Raw genomic sequence first — 17,641 nt, forward strand, 5'->3', positions numbered from 1 at the left:
TGCTGGCTGGGTGCACCGGCATGGTGACCTTATACATCACTCTGTGCAAGATTTCGTGTGGTATCTTCAATCAAGATTACCGCCACAGCCTCTTCGCTCACAAATGGATGGGGTGAGTATGTTTTTGTTTTGTTTTTTTATTCATGTATGCGGAAATTCAGCTTCCTGAAATTCAGATCAAAGTCAATTAGTTTGTCGCTCAACACTAGATTGGATGATCAGATATATGTATAAAGGTGGACCTGATATAGTGGTTATTGACTGTAACAAATGTGAAGGAGGCGGCACTTCCAGAATAGATCCTGTTTTTTATTCACCCAGTGTCAGGTGATATCTTGGAAGCGCTGCCTCCTTTGTGTTTGTTATATGTGGATTTGAACTCTATCTCCCTGGAGGCGTGTACCTTTCTTTCCCCCTTTGTGTGATTTTTATTACGTTACTGTGCTACTTTAATCATTGCTTTGTAGTGGTCACTGTTTTTTTGAGAACCTATCGCCTAGCATCTTCCTTTTTTATGTTTTTGTTCCTATTTTATTATAATAGATCTTAACACATTTTATACTTTATAGTCTAATAGTATTCATCAATATATAGCTGAATGAATAGAGCAGTGCATAGACTTCTTTATTGTTGCCCTATCATGTGTTAGAATGCTTTACAATTAGGGATGAGCGAACTCGAACTGTATAGTTCGGGTTCGTACCGAATTTTGGGGTGTCCGTGACACGGACCCGAACCCGGACATTTTCGTAAAAGTCCGGGTTCGGGTTCGGTGTTCGTCGCTTTCTTCGCGCTTTTGTGACGCTTTCTTGGCGCTTTTTGAAAGGCTGCAAAGCAGCCAATCAACAAGCGTCATACTACTTGCCCCAAGAGGCCATCACAGCCATGCCTACTATTGGCATGGCTGTGATTGGCCAGAGCACCATGTGACCCAGCCTCTATTTAAGCTGGAGTCACATAGCGCCGCCCGTCACTCTGCTCTGATTAGCGTAGGGAGAGGTTGCGGCTGCGACAGTAGGGCGAGATTAGGCAGATTAACTCCTCCAAAGGACTTGATTAACTGATCGATCTGCAGCTGTGGATCATTGAGCTGCTGATCCTCAATTGCTCACTGTTTTTAGGCTGCACAGACCGTTTGTCAGTCTCATTTTTCTGGGGTGATCGGCGGCCATTTTGTGTCTTGTGGTGCGCCAGCACAAGCTGCGACCAAGTGCATTTAACCCTCAATGGTGTGGTTGTTTTTTGGCTAAAGCCTACATCAGGGTGAAGCTGTCACACCAAGTGCATTTAACCAGCAATAGTCTGTTCATTTTTTGGCCATATACAAAATCAGGGGCAAGCTGCGCCTGTCACCAAGTGCATTTAACCCTCAATGGTGTGGTTGTTTTTTGGCTAAAGCCTACATCAGGGTGAAGCTGTCACACCAAGTGCATTTAACCAGCAATAGTCTGTTCATTTTTTGGCCATATACAAAATCAGGGGCAAGCTGCGCCTGTCACCAAGTGCATTTAACCCTCAATGGTGTGGTTGTTTTTTGGCTAAAGCCTACATCAGGGTGAAGCTGTCACACCAAGTGCATTTAACCAGCAATAGTCTGTTCATTTTTTGGCCATATACAAAATCAGGGGCAAGCTGCGCCTGTCACCAAGTGCATTTAACCCTCAATGGTGTGGTTGTTTTTTGGCTAAAGCCTACATCAGGGTGAAGCTGTCACACCAAGTGCATTTAACCAGCAATAGTCTGTTCATTTTTTGGCCATATCCCAGTCTAATTCTGTCACTAAATCCATACCGGTCACCCAGCGCCTAAATACTAGGCCTCAAATTTATATCCAGCTAAATCTGTCCCTAGTGCTGTAGCTGGGCGAGTTATTTAGTGTCCGTTCAAGCACATTTCTTGTTCTGGGTTGAAATACAATTCCCAATTTAGCAATTTCATAATTTAGTGGTTCCTGCTATATCAGAGCTCTTTGAAATCTATCCCAAAAAGGGTATATAATATTGAAGGTGCACATAGGGTCATTCAGAGTAACTTCACACACACCCGCTACTGTGTATTTCCAAGTCTAATTCTGTCACTAAATCCATACCGGTGACCCAGCGCCTAAATACTAGGCCTCAAATTTAATTCCCTCTAAATCTCTCGTTACCCACCGCTGTACTGTTGTTGCTGGGCAAGATATTTAGTGTCCGTCAAAGCACATTTTTTGTTCTGGGTTGAAGTACAATTCCCAATTTAGCAATTTCATAATTTAGTGGTTTCTGCTATATCAGAGCTATTTGAAATCTATCCCAAAAAGGGTATATAATATTGAAGGTGCACATAGGGTCATTCAGAATAACTTCACACACACCCGCTACTGTGTATTTCCAAGTCTAATTCTGTCACTAAACCCATACCTGTCACCCAGCGCCTAAATACTAGGCCTCAAATTTAAATCCCTCTAAATCTCTCGTTACCGTTGTCCTGTTGTAGCTGGGAAAGTTATTTAGTGCCCGTCAAAGCACATTTTTTGTTCTGGGTTGAAGTACAATTCCCAATTTAGCAATTTCATAATTTAGTGGTTCCTGCTATATCAGAGCTATTTGAAATCTATCCCAAAAAGGGTATATAATATTGAAGGTGCACATAGGGTCATTCAGAATAACTTCACACACACGCTTCTGTGCATTTCCAAGTCTAATTCTGTCACTAAATCCATACCGGTGACCCAGCGCCTAAATACTAGGCCTCAAATTTAATTCCCTCTAAATCTCTCGTTACCCACCGCTGTACTGTTGTTGCTGGGCAAGATATTTAGTGTCCGTCAAAGCACATTTTTTGTTCTGGGTTGAAGTACAATTCCCAATTTAGCAATTTCATAATTTAGTGGTTTCTGCTATATCAGAGCTATTTGAAATCTATCCCTAAAAGGGTATATAATATTGAAGGTGCACATAGGGTCATTCAGAATAACTTCACACACACCCGCTACTGTGTATTTCCAAGTCTAATTCTGTCACTAAATCCATACCGGTGACCCAGCGCCTAAATACTAGGCCTCAAATTTAATTCCCTCTAAATCTCTCGTTACCCACCGGTGTACTGTTGTTGCTGGGCAAGATATTTAGTGTCCGTCAAAGCACATTTTTTGTTCTGGGTTGAAGTACAATTCCCAATTTAGCAATTTCATAATTTAGTGGTTTCTGCTATATCAGAGCTATTTGAAATCTATCCCTAAAAGGGTATATAATATTCAAGGTGCACATTGGGTCATTCAGAATAACTTCACACACACACGCTTCTGTGCATTTCCAAGTCTAATTCTGTCACTAAATCCATACCGGTCACCCAGCGCCTAAATACTAGGCCTCAAACGCAGCCGCCTGTCTACAGCCAATGTGGACAAGCTGACGTTCATAAAAATGAACCAGGCATGGATCCCACAGGATCTGTCCGTCCCTTGTCCAGATTAGACATTAACTACCTCCCCTTAACCATATATTATTGGACTCCAGGGCACTTCCTCATTCAATCCTATTTTTATTTTCATTTTACCATTATATTGCGAGGCTACCCAAAGTTGAATGAACCTCTCCTCTGTCTGGGTGCCGGGGCCTAAATATATGCCAATGGACTGTTCCAATGTTGGGTGATGTGAAGCCTGATTCTCTGCTATGACATGCAGACTGATTCTCTGCTGACATGAAGCCAGATCCTCTGTTACGGGACCTCTCTCCTCTGCCTGTGTGCTGGGCCTAAATTTATGAAAATTGACTCTTACAGTGGTGGGTGACGTGAAGCCTGATTCTCTGCTATGATATGAAGACTGATTCTCTGCTGACATGAAGCCAGATTGTCTGTTACGGGACCTCTCTCCTCTGCCTGGGTGCTGGGCCTAAATATATGCCAATGGACTGTTGCAGTGGTGGCTGACGTGAAGCCTCATTCTCTGCTATGACATGCAGACTGATTCTCTGCTGACATGAAGACAGATTCTCTGTTACGGGACCTCTCTCCTCTGCCTGGGTGCTGGGTAGTGTTGAGCGCGAATATTCGAAAAGCAAATTTTTTTCGCGAATATCGCAACTTCGCGATTTCGCGAATATTTCGAATATAGTGCTATATATTCGTAAAAACGAATATTCGTTTTTTGTTTTTTCCCCCCCCCACAAAATTACAGTACACATATAATTGATTGTTTCCCAAAGGTCCAACAGCTCAGATCTTACTCACATTGCCTAGAAAGTGATTGAGGCGCGAATCTTCGTAAGGCGATTTTATTAGCGCACATGCGAATATCGGCACGTCCCAGAACAGAGGCAAAGGGCTTTGCATTCATACATTAGTGAATTGAGTTGCGAATCTTCGTAAGGCGATTTTATTAGCGCACATGCGAATATCGGCACGTCCCAGAACAGAGGCAAAGGGCTTTGCATTCATACATTAGTGAATTGAGTTGCGAATCTTCGTAAGGCGATTTTATTAGCGCACATGCGAATATCGGCACGTCCCAGAACAGAGGCAAAGGGCTTTGCATTCATACATTAGTGAATTGAGTTGCGAATCTTCGTAAGGCGATTTTATTAGCGCACATGCGAATATCTACACTTGTCCCAGAACAGAGGCAAAGGGCTTTGCATTCATACATTAGTGATTGAATTGAGCTGCGAATCTTCGTAAGGCGATTTTATTAACGCAAATGCAAATATCTACACTTGTCCCCAGAACAGAGAGGCAAAGGCCTGTGCATTCATATAGTATAGCACCATATTCGCGAATACGTAGAACTTCGTAAAATTCGATTTACGAATATTCGTATTTTTTATTTTACTTTCCACCTTACAGATTACATTGATCTGTACTCTGTCAACTACTGTCATCACCCCCCACTGTATCTCGATTGATTCCCAAAAGTCTCACATTCCCTAGAAAGTGATTGAGTTGCGAATCTTCGTAAGGCGATTTTATTAGCGCACATGCGAATATCTACACTTGTCCCAGAACAGAGGCAAAGGGCTTTGCATTCATACATTAGTGATTGAATTGAGCTGCGAATCTTCGTAAGGCGATTTTATTAACGCAAATGCAAATATCTACACTTGTCCCCAGAACAGAGAGGCAAAGGCCTGTGCATTCATATAGTATAGCACCATATTCGCGAATACGTAGAACTTCGTAAAATTTGATTAACGAAAATTCGTATTTTTTATTTTACTTTCCACCTTACAGATTACATTGATCTGTACTCTGTCAACTACTGTCATCACCCCCCACTGTATCTCGATTGATTCCCAAAAGTCTCACATTCCCTAGAAAGTGATTGAGGTGCGAATCTTCGTAAGGCGATTTTATTAGCGCACATGCGAATATCTACACTTGTCCCAGAACAGAGGCAAAGGGCATTGCATTCATACATTAGTGATTGAATTGAGTTGCGAATCTTCGTAAGGCGATTTCATTAGCGCACATGTGAATTTTGCATAGCATATGTATTATGCGATGCGAAAATTCGAATTATCGCATATGCGAAATAATAACGAATTTGAATAATCGCGAATATTTTACGAATATTCTTTCGAATATTCACAAAATTTCGCGAATTCGAATATGGGACATGCCGCTCAACACTAGTGCTGGGCCTAAATTTATGACAATGGACTGTTGCAGTGGTGGGTGACGTGAAGCCTGATTCTCTGCTATGACATGCAGACTGATTCTCTGCTGACATGAAGCCAGATTGTCTGTTACGGGACCTCTCTCCTCTGCCTGGGTGCTGGGCCTAAATATATGCCAATGGACTGTTGCAGTGGTGGCTGACGTGAAGCCTCATTCTCTGCTATGACATGCAGACTAATTCTCTGCTGACATGAAGACAGATTCTCTGTTACGGGACCTCTCTCCTCTGCCTGGGTGCCGGGGCCTAAATATCTGAGAATGGACTGTTCCAGTGGTGGGTGACGGGAAGCCAGATTCTCTGCTATGGAACCTCTCTCCAATTGATTTTGGTTAATTTTTATTTATTTAATTTTTATTTTTATTCATTTCCCTATCCACATTTGTTTGCAGGGGATTTACCTACATGTTGCTGCCTTTTGCAGCCCTCTAGCTCTTTCCTGGGCTGTTTTACAGCCTTTTTAGTGCCGAAAAGTTCGGGTCCCCATTGACTTCAATGGGGTTCGGGTTCGGGACGAAGTTCGGATCGGGTTCGGATCCCGAACCCGAACATTTCCGGGATGTTCGGCCGAACTTCTCGAACCCGAACATCCAGGTGTTCGCTCAACTCTATTTACAATTCATCCATTGAAGATGATTTAGAAAGACAAAGCTAAGCTACTAGAGCAGCAGGTAAAGTCAGTTACATCTAGCTCAATAAACATCAACGGATAATTATTTGGTTGAGTTTTGGCAAGTTACAAACAAACACAGGCCAGTTGGCTGACAATACTCAGTTTTGAAGTCCGGTTGGATCTCTTTCTTAAGAACTTCAGCACAGTCAAGCTTTTTAGTCTTAGTTTGAATGCCATCGCCAATACATATATAATAGAACAGCATGAACCTACTTTGAATATGGAAAATCTTGATTAACATCGTAGTGTTATTTCCACATGTTTGTTCAGCAACAGAAATAAGAATCTAGAGTGGCTTGCAAGTTAAAATAACACAAGAGGCTTGTGAGTAAATGGTGTCTGCTAAAATATAATTATAAGTTTTACAATTACAATTATAAGTATTATAGTTTTTAATTATTATCAACCTTAAAATGACCCCTGGAGTGTCAGTAACTTTAGACATGATATCAGGACAGAATAGTTATATTAAGCACTAAAATCCTTTTTTTTTTTTTTCACAATGATCCCATTCTGTTTTATTTTATTATTTATTTTCCTTTTTTTTATTCTGTAGTCTATACATGTTTATAGGATGGCTACCTTGTCTGAGCAGTGTATATGCTTTACATCAGCCACATGGACTAAATGCACAATGGACATGAGATGACTAATTGAGGGAGCTTTATGGAGACTGACGTTCTCATACACCAGTCTTGATCTCTCAGCGTTGAAGTAAAAGATGCCTAATTTATTAAGAAGCGATGCTTCTTAATAAATTAGCCACATCTCTTGCAGTCTATGCGCCAGAAACTGAAGTCTACTGCAGCTAGGGACTGGCGTAGACTTCAGCTATAATTTACGCCAGTTTCTGGTGTAAATTATAGTAGGTCCTGTGGGCCACACAATGTCCTGCCCCCCCCCCCCCCCCCTACTAGGCCCACACCACTTTTATCACCACTTTAGAAAAGTGTTGAGGAACTCTAAAAGTCAGAAATTATGATGCAAATATGGCACGCTCCATATTTTACAGCTTTTTTTTATGGCACAACAGTGGCGTAAAAATGTTAGTAAATGCCCCTCATTTACTTCTATTTGAGAGTTTTCTAAGCATGCTTTGTGACCTGTGCAGCGGTCCTTGTGCAGGAAGGTGGAATATAAGCTGTCATATCATCTACTGTAAATGGTGAATCCTGTGTTATTAATCTCTATCTATCTATCTAGAGCATTTAGAAAGTTTTTCACTTTTTTCACATTTTATGTTGCAGCCTTGTGCTAAAATAAAAAAATCTAGTTTTCTTCTCATCATTCTGCTCTCAATACCCATAAATGAAAACAGAATATTCAAAATCTTTGATAATTTTGGTAGCGATTTCAGCAATACCTGGTTTCCTCCAGACATGATGCTTACGAAGCTGAGGAAAAAGTTTAATTTTGCTTTCCTCAAACTAGAGAATCTTGTTTTTCAGTTTGAGAGTCTTAGAGGTGCTTTTCTGCAGACTCCAGGCGGGCTTGATATGTGTGTGTGTGTGTGTTGAAAAGATATTTCCATAGACTAGGATTACTATAGAATAGGATTTCTATAGACTAGTCAAATTATTGCTGGATTTCAGTATTTATTTTAATATAGTAACATGGAATATAATAACACCAGTCGTAACATAAAAACTTGATTTAAACAATAGGTAATTTTTTTATGACACATTCTCTTTAATAGAATAGATACTACTGAAACGTCCTGCAGCTTTCCCCCTGTGAGCGGCCCCTGTACATAGAAGCTCCGTGACTCAGCTGTCTCCTGACAGCCAAGAACATGGAGCTTTACCCTGAGACCTTTTTTTCCTGGTCTGCAGGATTTTGATCGTTCTGACAAGCAGTCAGAGCAATCATAAATGCTTGTACCATCTCCCTCTCATTACTGCCGGTCAGAGAGGGAGATCGGTATTTAAACTAGGCATCGCGGTCACAATGCAAAACTGTAAGCCCTGGAGACCGATCAGCATGGTCTCCAGGGCATGTAGGCACTGTAATATCCAGTTACAGTGCTCAGAAATGCTTGTACCGCCTCTCTCTCATTAGTGCTGGTAGGAGAGGGAGATCGGTACATTCAGTAGCTCTTTTCACCTGAAGATCAATCAGCATTGTATCCAGGGCATGTGAGCGCTATAATATCCAGTTATAGCATTTACCAGTGTTTGAATGATTTCCCTCTCCTAAGGGCTGTTTGGAGAGGGAGATTGCAATAGCCCAATAGTACCTCTGTGACTCCTGCTGCCTCCAGACCAATCAAAATGGTCTCCAGGGCATGTGATTACTGTAACATCCAGTGACAGTAATTATGCAAAAGTTTGTGTATAAATAATAAACTTATATGAAGTTACTATCATCTCCCTCTCATCACAGCCTGCCAGAGAGGGAGACTGGAATGTATAGAGCACCTAACACATTTATTTCCCTTTTTTTTTTTTTTTTTTTTTTTTTACAATAAATGTCAAAATCTATCTATTCCATTTTATTCTGTGTATTTATACACAAAATACAGTTTTAGGGTATGTCCATATGTGACTGAAATGCTGTGGATTTTCCACCATGGATTTTCATGTGGCAAGCCACATTGTTGTACAGTATCCACACACTGCATAAAAAATCTGTTATTTAAAAAATGGAAAAAATAGAAGAAAAAAATTGACATATTTGGTATCACCTCCTCCGCATCGACCGGCTCTATAATAATATTCATATGATCTACCCCATCAGGTGAACGCCATAAATAAATAAATAAACATTGCGCCAAAACATAATGTTAATCAATCAAAAAGTCGTATGTACCCCAAAACCGTATCCTGCAAAAAAAAGCTCTATGAAAATTGCAACACAAAAACATGATTTTTTTTCTAAAAATGCTCTTATTGTGCAAAATGTTAAAAAATAAATAAATAAATAGACATATTTTGTATCGCCGCATCCGTAACAATTAGTTCTACAAAAATATCACATGTTCTACCCCATTAAGTGAACGGTGTAAAAAAACATTTTTTTTGCCAAAACTGTTTTTTTAGTCACCTCACCTCACAAAAGACATAATTTGAATAAAAAAAAATATGTACCCCAAAATGGTAAAGAAAATAAAAACTTTACCTCGTTCCACAAAAAACAAGTCCTCACACAAGACTATAGCTAGAAAAATTAAAAACATACGGCTCTAAGAAAATGGCAACACAAAAAATGTTTTTATTGTTTAAAACGTAAAACTATTAAAAAAAATAGACATATTTGGTATCGTTGTATCCATAATGACCGGATCTTAAAAAATATCACATGATCTACCCCATCAAGTGAACGGTGTAAAAACAAAAATGGAAAAATTATACCAATCAGCTTTTTTTGTGACTTCAATACCCCAAAATGAGATAAAAAGCAATAAGAAAGCCAAATGTATGCCAAAATGGTGCCAAAAAAACTAGAGCTTGTCTTCCACAAAATAAGCCCTCATGCAGCTCATTCAACAAAAAATAAAAAAAAGTTATTGCTCCTTAAAACCATGACAGAAAATTCTATGTTAGAAAATACAAATTCCGCTCCCTCCCTTCTGAGCCCTGGCATATCCCCAAATGACAGTTTACAACCACAATTGGGGTGTTGATGTATTCAGGAGAAAGTTGGTAGCAAAGTGGGTGTGGTATTATCCTGTTATCTTTTGTGAAAAAGAAAGTTTGGGCCTAAAGCAACATTTTCACACTCAAGTAACAGATCCTATGAAACAGCTGTTGAGTGAAGTGCTCGCTAAACCCTTTAAATAAATTCCTTGGGTGGTGTAGATATTCACTCTTTGGGGATTTTCACTGTGGGGTTACCTCAGGGCCTCTTCAAATGCAACATGGTGCCCAAAAACCATTCCAGAAAAATCTACCCTCCAAAAGCCATATGGCGCTCCTTGCCTTCTGTGCCCAAACAGCAGTATACGACCACATAAGGGGTGTTTCTGCAAACTGCAGAATCAAGGTAATAAATATTGAGGTTTGTTTTGTTGTTCACCCTTGATGTGTTCCAGGAAAAAAAATATTAAAATGGAAAATCTACAAAAAAAAGTGACATCTTGAAAGTTCCCCTCTATTTTGCTATAATTTATGTGGAATACCTAAAGGGTTAACAACATTTTTAAAAACAGTTTTGAATAGTTTGATGGGTGTTATTTTTAAAATGGGGTAATTTATGGGTTGGTTCTATTATGTAAGCCCCACAAAGTGACTTCAGAACTGAACTGGTCCTTAAAATAGTTGACTTTGGAAATTTTCTTAAAAATTAAAGAAATTGCTTCTAAAATTCAAAAAAAAAATGACATTACTAACATAATAATGCAAACATAAAGTAGACATATGGGGAATGTTAATTAATACATATTTTATGAGGCATTACTATCTGTCTTAAAGTCAGAGAGATTAAAATTTAGAAAACATAGAATTTTTTCACATTCCCATATATTTTTTTTAGAAATAAAGGTCAAAACTCATTATTGAATAAAATTTACCATTGACATGAAGTACAATGTGTCACGAGAAAACAATCTCTGAATGGCTTGGATAAGTAAAAGCATTCCAAAGTTATTACCACATAAAGTGACACATGTCCGATTTGCATAATTAGGCCTGGTCAGGAAGGGGGTAAATGGCCCAGTCTGGAAGTGGTTAACAAAGTCCAAAAATGATTGCTTTTAAACATTTATTCACTATTTTTGTTTTCTTATTCAACAATACTAATATCAAGTACCCCAAGAAAGAATAAGCCCATCTTTTGCTTCCAATACTGTTTGGGAATACATTTAATAATTTAAAATATGTAGAGGTCTATGTTAAACCATGTGCAGCAGAAGTCCAAAATGCATGGCATGTACAGTATGTAAAGGAGAACTGAAACAATAATCACTCCAGAAATAGAATGTCATTTTCATCACTAAACTATATGAGATTTATAAATGAGCCATTCGCCCTTGTTTTGTGAATTACTAATATCCCATTTAACACCATGTCGTGTTAATCATGTCAGTGTATCCTGCTAATGAAATAAGTGCCATGGGGAAGTCAAGCAAAAATAAATACAGATTTCACAATGTCAATAGGCATAAAAGTATCAAAGGTTTAGTTATCGTTATCCTCACTATGAGTCTAATAATAGTGGATATTTCAAGTGTTAGTAAGGCTAGAAGAGACATCTGCCATGTCTGCTCGTGGGTATAGTCATGAAATCGCATCTTGTGTTTGTTTTCATGCTTTAATATCCTTTCCTTTAATGCCAAAAATGCCCAAGCAAATATCACTGCTAGATTGGAATTGATGAGAGGTACAGAAATCCCTTGTTTTGACTTTGCTTTTGATCCCATCACCTTTTGCTAGTTTTGATTAGGCTCTAATATTTTTCCAGAGGTTCTGATTTTGGGTTTTAATGTCATACACATACTTAGATATTATAGAAAGATTTTTTTGTCCTTATGTTAGTATATGATTTTCATTTTTTTTTTTTTTTTTCTATTGGAGAAATTCAACTATTTCACAGCAGACATGTTCAAAATCTCCCAGGGTTGTTCTGGGCTTGGTTATGGTCCTGATCAGTGATGGCCAGTTCGGCAGGCTGCCATCTTAACTCACCAGTCCAGTGATGCACAGGTAAGTCCTTACCTGTGCCTATGCGCGAACCAGTCTGAAACAAATGCTGTCACCGGGAGCAGGCAGTTCCAAGAACAGCCGTCGGGGGCCTTCATCGGGCTGTTCTCGGAACTGCCTGCTCCCGGTGACCACATTTGTTTCAGACCGGCTCCCGGCACAGGCACAGGTAAGGACTTACCTGTGCATCGCCGGACTTGCGAATTAAGATGGCAGCCCGCATGTGTTCACAGGTGAACAAGGCAAACTCGCCATCACTGGTCCTGATATGTGCTCCATAAAAAAAGAAACAAAAACCCCTATACTAACTTGTACATGATCCCTTAGTGCCCCGTTCCCAGACACTTCTGCAACGGTGAGCTACTGTACACTTCAAATGGATGTGAATGCTGAAGCCTGTGACTGTCATTGGGCCAAACCACCTCCTGGTCAAACAGGGCCTGTAAGTGTCCGGGAAAAGGGCAGCAGCACAGGCATGTCGGGATTGGTGACAAGTGAGTAACAAAGTAACAAAGTAACATAGTTTATAAGGCCCAAAAAAGACATCTGTCCATTCAGTTCGGCCTGTAATCCTGCAAATTGATCCAGAGGAAGGCAAAAAAAAACTGTGAGGTAGAAGCCAAATTTTTCCCACTGTCTTGTTTTTTTGCAGTCACATGTTAGTGGTCAAAGATCCCTGTTTCCCCTACAGAAAAAAATAATGCATTTGGTGAATTCTGTTTTTATTTTATTTTGCTTTCTATTATGACAAAGAATGAATTACATGTATGCGTTGTTATGTTTATAACACTTTCTGAATTATGCACTATTGCCTAAACTTTAATAGCCAAACATACAGTATGCCCAAAAATATCCTTTCGACATAAGGTACAGTACATTGAGCCATGTACTTCATTATGTTTGCTTTTACCTGTACTGAAAAGGAGTATTCCATTATGCTTTTCAATACATGCGGATTCAGTAAAAATATGAATACTGTTTTGTTTTTTTACATTTGAAGCCAATGTTAGATATATTCATTTGCAGAACAATACATTTCAGGTCCGAACTAGATGGGACAGGTGAAATGCATACATAGAAGGCACTTTCTCAAAGGCAGTGTGAATAGAGCTTTAAACAACACAGTCTTTTGTAATAGAAACAATTGAAATCAAGGTCTCATCTTGGACTGTAGGTTGCTAGATTAATATGGAAAAACGCTAAACATTATTTAGCAGTGAAAGCAAAGTCCCTCAAGCATTTCTGCACTCCAAAAGGTTCATTTGTGCAAGATAATATTTAAGATAATATTTAATTTTAGGTAAAATATGGAGGTCATTTGTGAAGAAAAATATGACACTTTTTGGCTTACTTTAGATGAAGATTTTGTTGCAAAGGGGTTTTGCAGAAAAATCTGCACCTTTTCCCTGCTCATGCTTTTCTTAGGTGGTAGAAAAAGGTGTCATGGCCTCTACATAACTTAGGCGCATCTGCCGCAAGCGCAGGGGTATAAATCGCTGGTCTTAATAAATGACCCCCAGTATTTAGAAATTTTACCTGGTCTACAAACTTTTAATTCTGACAGGTATGCATTTACCACGATACTTTTCTTTTAGATAACCAGGAGAACTGAACCCCATTTATATCAAACAGTACCAAATGGTATAAGAAAATAGACAATGTATAGCTCTAGTCCTCAATAAGTTCTTATGACTAATTTAGTAAAATAGGCTCTTATGACATTGACTATTACTACTACTATGACATTTTCCATATGATTAGACTGTCACGGTTGTACTGAAAAAAAGGATATTGCAACACAATTTTATATAGCACTGATATTGTCCCCTTTTCCTTTCTCTCCTCATTAACTAGTCATAGACTAATGAATTTGTAACATAAAATGCATCTTGAAATGCATGCTTAAAGGGGTTGGTCACTATATCTGTATCTCTACACCTGTGCTAGGAGTATCATAAAAGGACAGTTTTATACTGTTATTAAACCATCTGCACTGATGTCTGATGGTTTAAGTAGTTACAACATTCACTCTTACAGCCCAGAACATCAGTCACAAAATGGCCACTAATGAAGGGTTATGTGAGAAGGCTTATCCATCAGCAGCCTTCATTGAACATCACATTTCATGCATTGGTTTCTAATGCCATTCACAATGTTAGTCAATGAAGGCTGCTGATGGAGGGAATTTTTTATTATTGCATTGTACTTATTTTGGGCTAAAAAAAACTTTTTTTAAATTGGTCTTTAGTAAGAATATGGAATCATTTTTTTGTGTACAGGGCTGACATGCTGTAGAGGCACCCTGTGGATTTTCTGTCTTTTCCGGCAGACCAGGAGCTGATGAGCTCCTTATTTCTGCTCTATGTCATTATAAACACTCATTGTACCTCAGTTCTTATCTGAATGATATGATTGTGGCTAAAATAAGTGTTTAGGCCTCTTAGTAGTTTAGAGATAAGGATTATTAGATGACCGACAGAAAGTGAAGGTGAAAGTACCAGTCACACAGTTTGTGACAGAATAGCTCAATATTTTTAATAAAGACCAATTGAAAAAATAAGATTTTTAGCCAAAAATAAGTAGAATACAATCATAAACAAAAATTGTTTCCAAAGGTGTACATAGCTTTTAAGCACTTTAAACCATCAGACATCAGCACCAGTGGTTTGCATTCAGGAGATCACTAATTGCCTTTTTCCACTGTTCCAAACACATGTATAGAAATAAAAATATAGTGATCAACGTTAGTGTTGAGCGAACCCAAACTATAAAGTTCAGGTCCATACCGAACTTTGCGAGTTCAGGTTTGAGTATGGTGTTAGGGCATTCAATAACGCTTTTGAAAGGCTGCAGGACAGCCAATCAACAAGCTTTTAAGCTGTGGGCACTTAGAAGTCATGACAGCCATGCCTAGTAATGGCATGGCTGTCATTGGCTGGTGCATCATGTGACCCAGCCTCTATACAAGCTGGATCACATGTAGCACCGCCCATCAGCTCTGAGTAATGCAGGCACATGAAGCAGGCAGTTGAAGCAAGGGAGAGTGTTAGGAATCTGGCTATTTGTTTTGTGTAAAAATAAAAAAAATCCTATTAGAGCCACACAAATGACAATACATCTTTATTAAATCATCCAAAAAGGACACCATATACAAAATCATAAGCAATAATGATAAAACCTTGCAAAAAGTGCTATGAAATGGAGGAAAGACACCCCCCCCCCCCCCCCCCACATAAACTGGAGTCAATAGGATAAATATGCTACCCCCAATGGTGGCTGTAAATAATGCGGTTTAACACTGGGTTCCAAATACAAGAAAAACAATGGTATGCTTGGTTTTAACGTAACTTTATTCTTTCATGAGTTATTTACAAGTTTCTGACCACTTATAAAATGTGTTCAATGTGCTGCCCATTGTGTTGGATTGTCAATGCAACCCTCTTCTCCCACTTTTCACACACTGATAGCAACACCACAGGAGAAATGCCAGCACAGGCTTCCAGTATCCGCAGTTTCAGGTGCTGCACATCTCTTATCTTCACAGCATAAATATTTTTTATTCTACATCAACGAAGATAGCGATGTATTCTACATCAATAAAGATAGCAAAGTATTCTACATCAACGAAGATAGCAAAGTATTCTACATCAACGAAGATAGCAAAGTATTCTACATCAACGAAGATAGCGAAGTATTCTACATCAACGAAGATAGCAAAGTATTCTACATCAACGAAGATAGTGAATATTATTGCATTGCAATTCCAGCTTTGGCGATTTTACTATAGGTGGTATTGGTAGAATTAACTAATAAAACAAATATAGTACTGTATGTCAGAATAGTGCATTATAAAAGTACGATTCGCAATGCGGTTAATAATAGCAAATATTATCGCATTGCGATTACAACTTAGGCGATTTTGATAATGGTGGTATTGGGAGAATTAACGGTCCGATATAGCTAATATAGTACTATATCTAAGAATAGTGGATTATAAAAGTTGGATTCGCAATGCGGTTACTAATAATAGCAAATATTATCGCATTGCAATTACAAATTAGCACTGCTAGATTCCATATTCGTTAACTTCGTTAATTCTAGTAAGCTGACCTATTCCATTAGAGACCCAGCAGCTACAAGTTAAAATCGCAATGTGATTAATATAACTTGAATTAATCGCATTGCGATTTCAACTAAGACCTGGTTTACTAAATTACTTTAAATTAGCGAGGATGACAAATATATTTATTAGACAAAATTAAATATTCTCCATCTTCGCTAATTCAAGAAAGCCAACCATTGTAAGCCAGGTACAAGTTAAAATCGTTATGCGATTTATTCAAGTTATCTTATTCGCATTGCGATTGCAACTTGATTCGCACATCCGACAGTACATTCTAGCATGGAGACGTTCCCATGGTGATGGGGACGCTCCATGTGCACGGGAAGTAGATAGAGGCAGCAACGGGCACTGACTTGAGCGGGCAGGGAGCAAGGAATCCTCTCTTAAAAGTACTGCTTTTGGACAAAGCTAAGGTAACAATTAAAAAAAAATGACTATTCGAAATAATGAATATATAGCACTATATTCGAAATATTTGTGAATTAGCGAAGTGCTGATATTCGCTTAAAAATTTTGATATTCAAATATTTGCGCTCAACACTACTGCCCACCACACCGAGGGACTGAGGACACCAAAGCCAGCTCAAAGGAGTTCCCTTGTGTGGCAGTTCTTCAGACAATGTGCTGACGACAAGACGTGAGTGGTTTGCACGCTGTGCAATCAGAGTCTGCATCGAGGCATAAATGTTCTAAACCTGAGCACCACCTGCACGACCAGGCATCTAAATGCAAAGTGCAAGCTGCAGTGCAGTACACACCTGTAAAGCCACAAAAGATTTTAGGCTCCTCTTGCTCCCTCTTCTCCTGCGGTCTTAGCCTCTTCCTCCCCCTCTGGAGTGACAGTGGCACCTGCCACCCTGCAAACAGAGGATGTGGCAGCAACACCACCACCTTAGCCCACCGTCACCCAGCATGTCCACACTGTCCCGTGGAAGCTTTCAGATGTCCATCCCCCAAACACTGGAGAGAAAGAGGAAGTACTACCCCTACCCACCCGAATGCCAGCATTTCAAAATTCCTGGCATTTGAAATGCTGTCATTCCGTCTGGTGGAGACGGAGACTTTTAAAAACCTTATGGCGTTGGCTGTCCCACAGTACGTGGTTCCCAGCCGCCATCTGTGGCAAGGTCCACATAACCACCAATACATGGACCAGCAAGCACGGGCAGGGACGATATATCTCCCTAACTGCACACTGGGTAAATGCAGTGGTAGCTGGCCCTGAGGCGTATAGCAGTTTGGAGCATGTCCTTCCGCCACCGAGGATTGCAGGACGTTTCTCATTGCCTCCTGTTGCCTCCTCATCCTACTCCGCTTCCTCCTCTACCGCCTCCTCATCTGGTCAGTGTAACACCTACACCACCAGCTTCAGCATAGACAGGGGGAACTGACAACAGACTGTTTTGAAACTCATCTGTTTGGGGGGAAGACCCCACCCCGCACAGGAGCTGTGGACAGGCATGGAACAGCAGACTAATGAGTGGTTGGTGCCACTGAGCCTCAAGCCCGGCCTGGTGGTGTGCGATAATGGTCGAAATCTCGTAGCAGCTCTG

At 39.6% G+C, this 17,641-nt stretch overlaps 1 protein-coding gene across 1 annotated transcript in view; it reads left to right on the forward strand.

Moving 5' to 3' along the window:
* Nucleotides 1-17,641, forward strand: part of CNTNAP2 (contactin associated protein 2) — a 2,163,381-nt gene that overhangs the window by 1,159,043 nt on the left and 986,697 nt on the right. Inside the window, exon 10 of the mRNA XM_044295439.1 lies at nt 12,129-12,134. Coding sequence (XP_044151374.1) covers nt 12,129-12,134 — 6 coding nt within the window. The remainder of the gene's footprint in view (nt 1-12,128; nt 12,135-17,641) is intronic.

Source organism: Bufo gargarizans, chromosome 5 (genome assembly GCF_014858855.1).
Source record: "Bufo gargarizans isolate SCDJY-AF-19 chromosome 5, ASM1485885v1, whole genome shotgun sequence".
Lineage (NCBI taxonomy): Eukaryota > Metazoa > Chordata > Amphibia > Anura > Bufonidae > Bufo > Bufo gargarizans.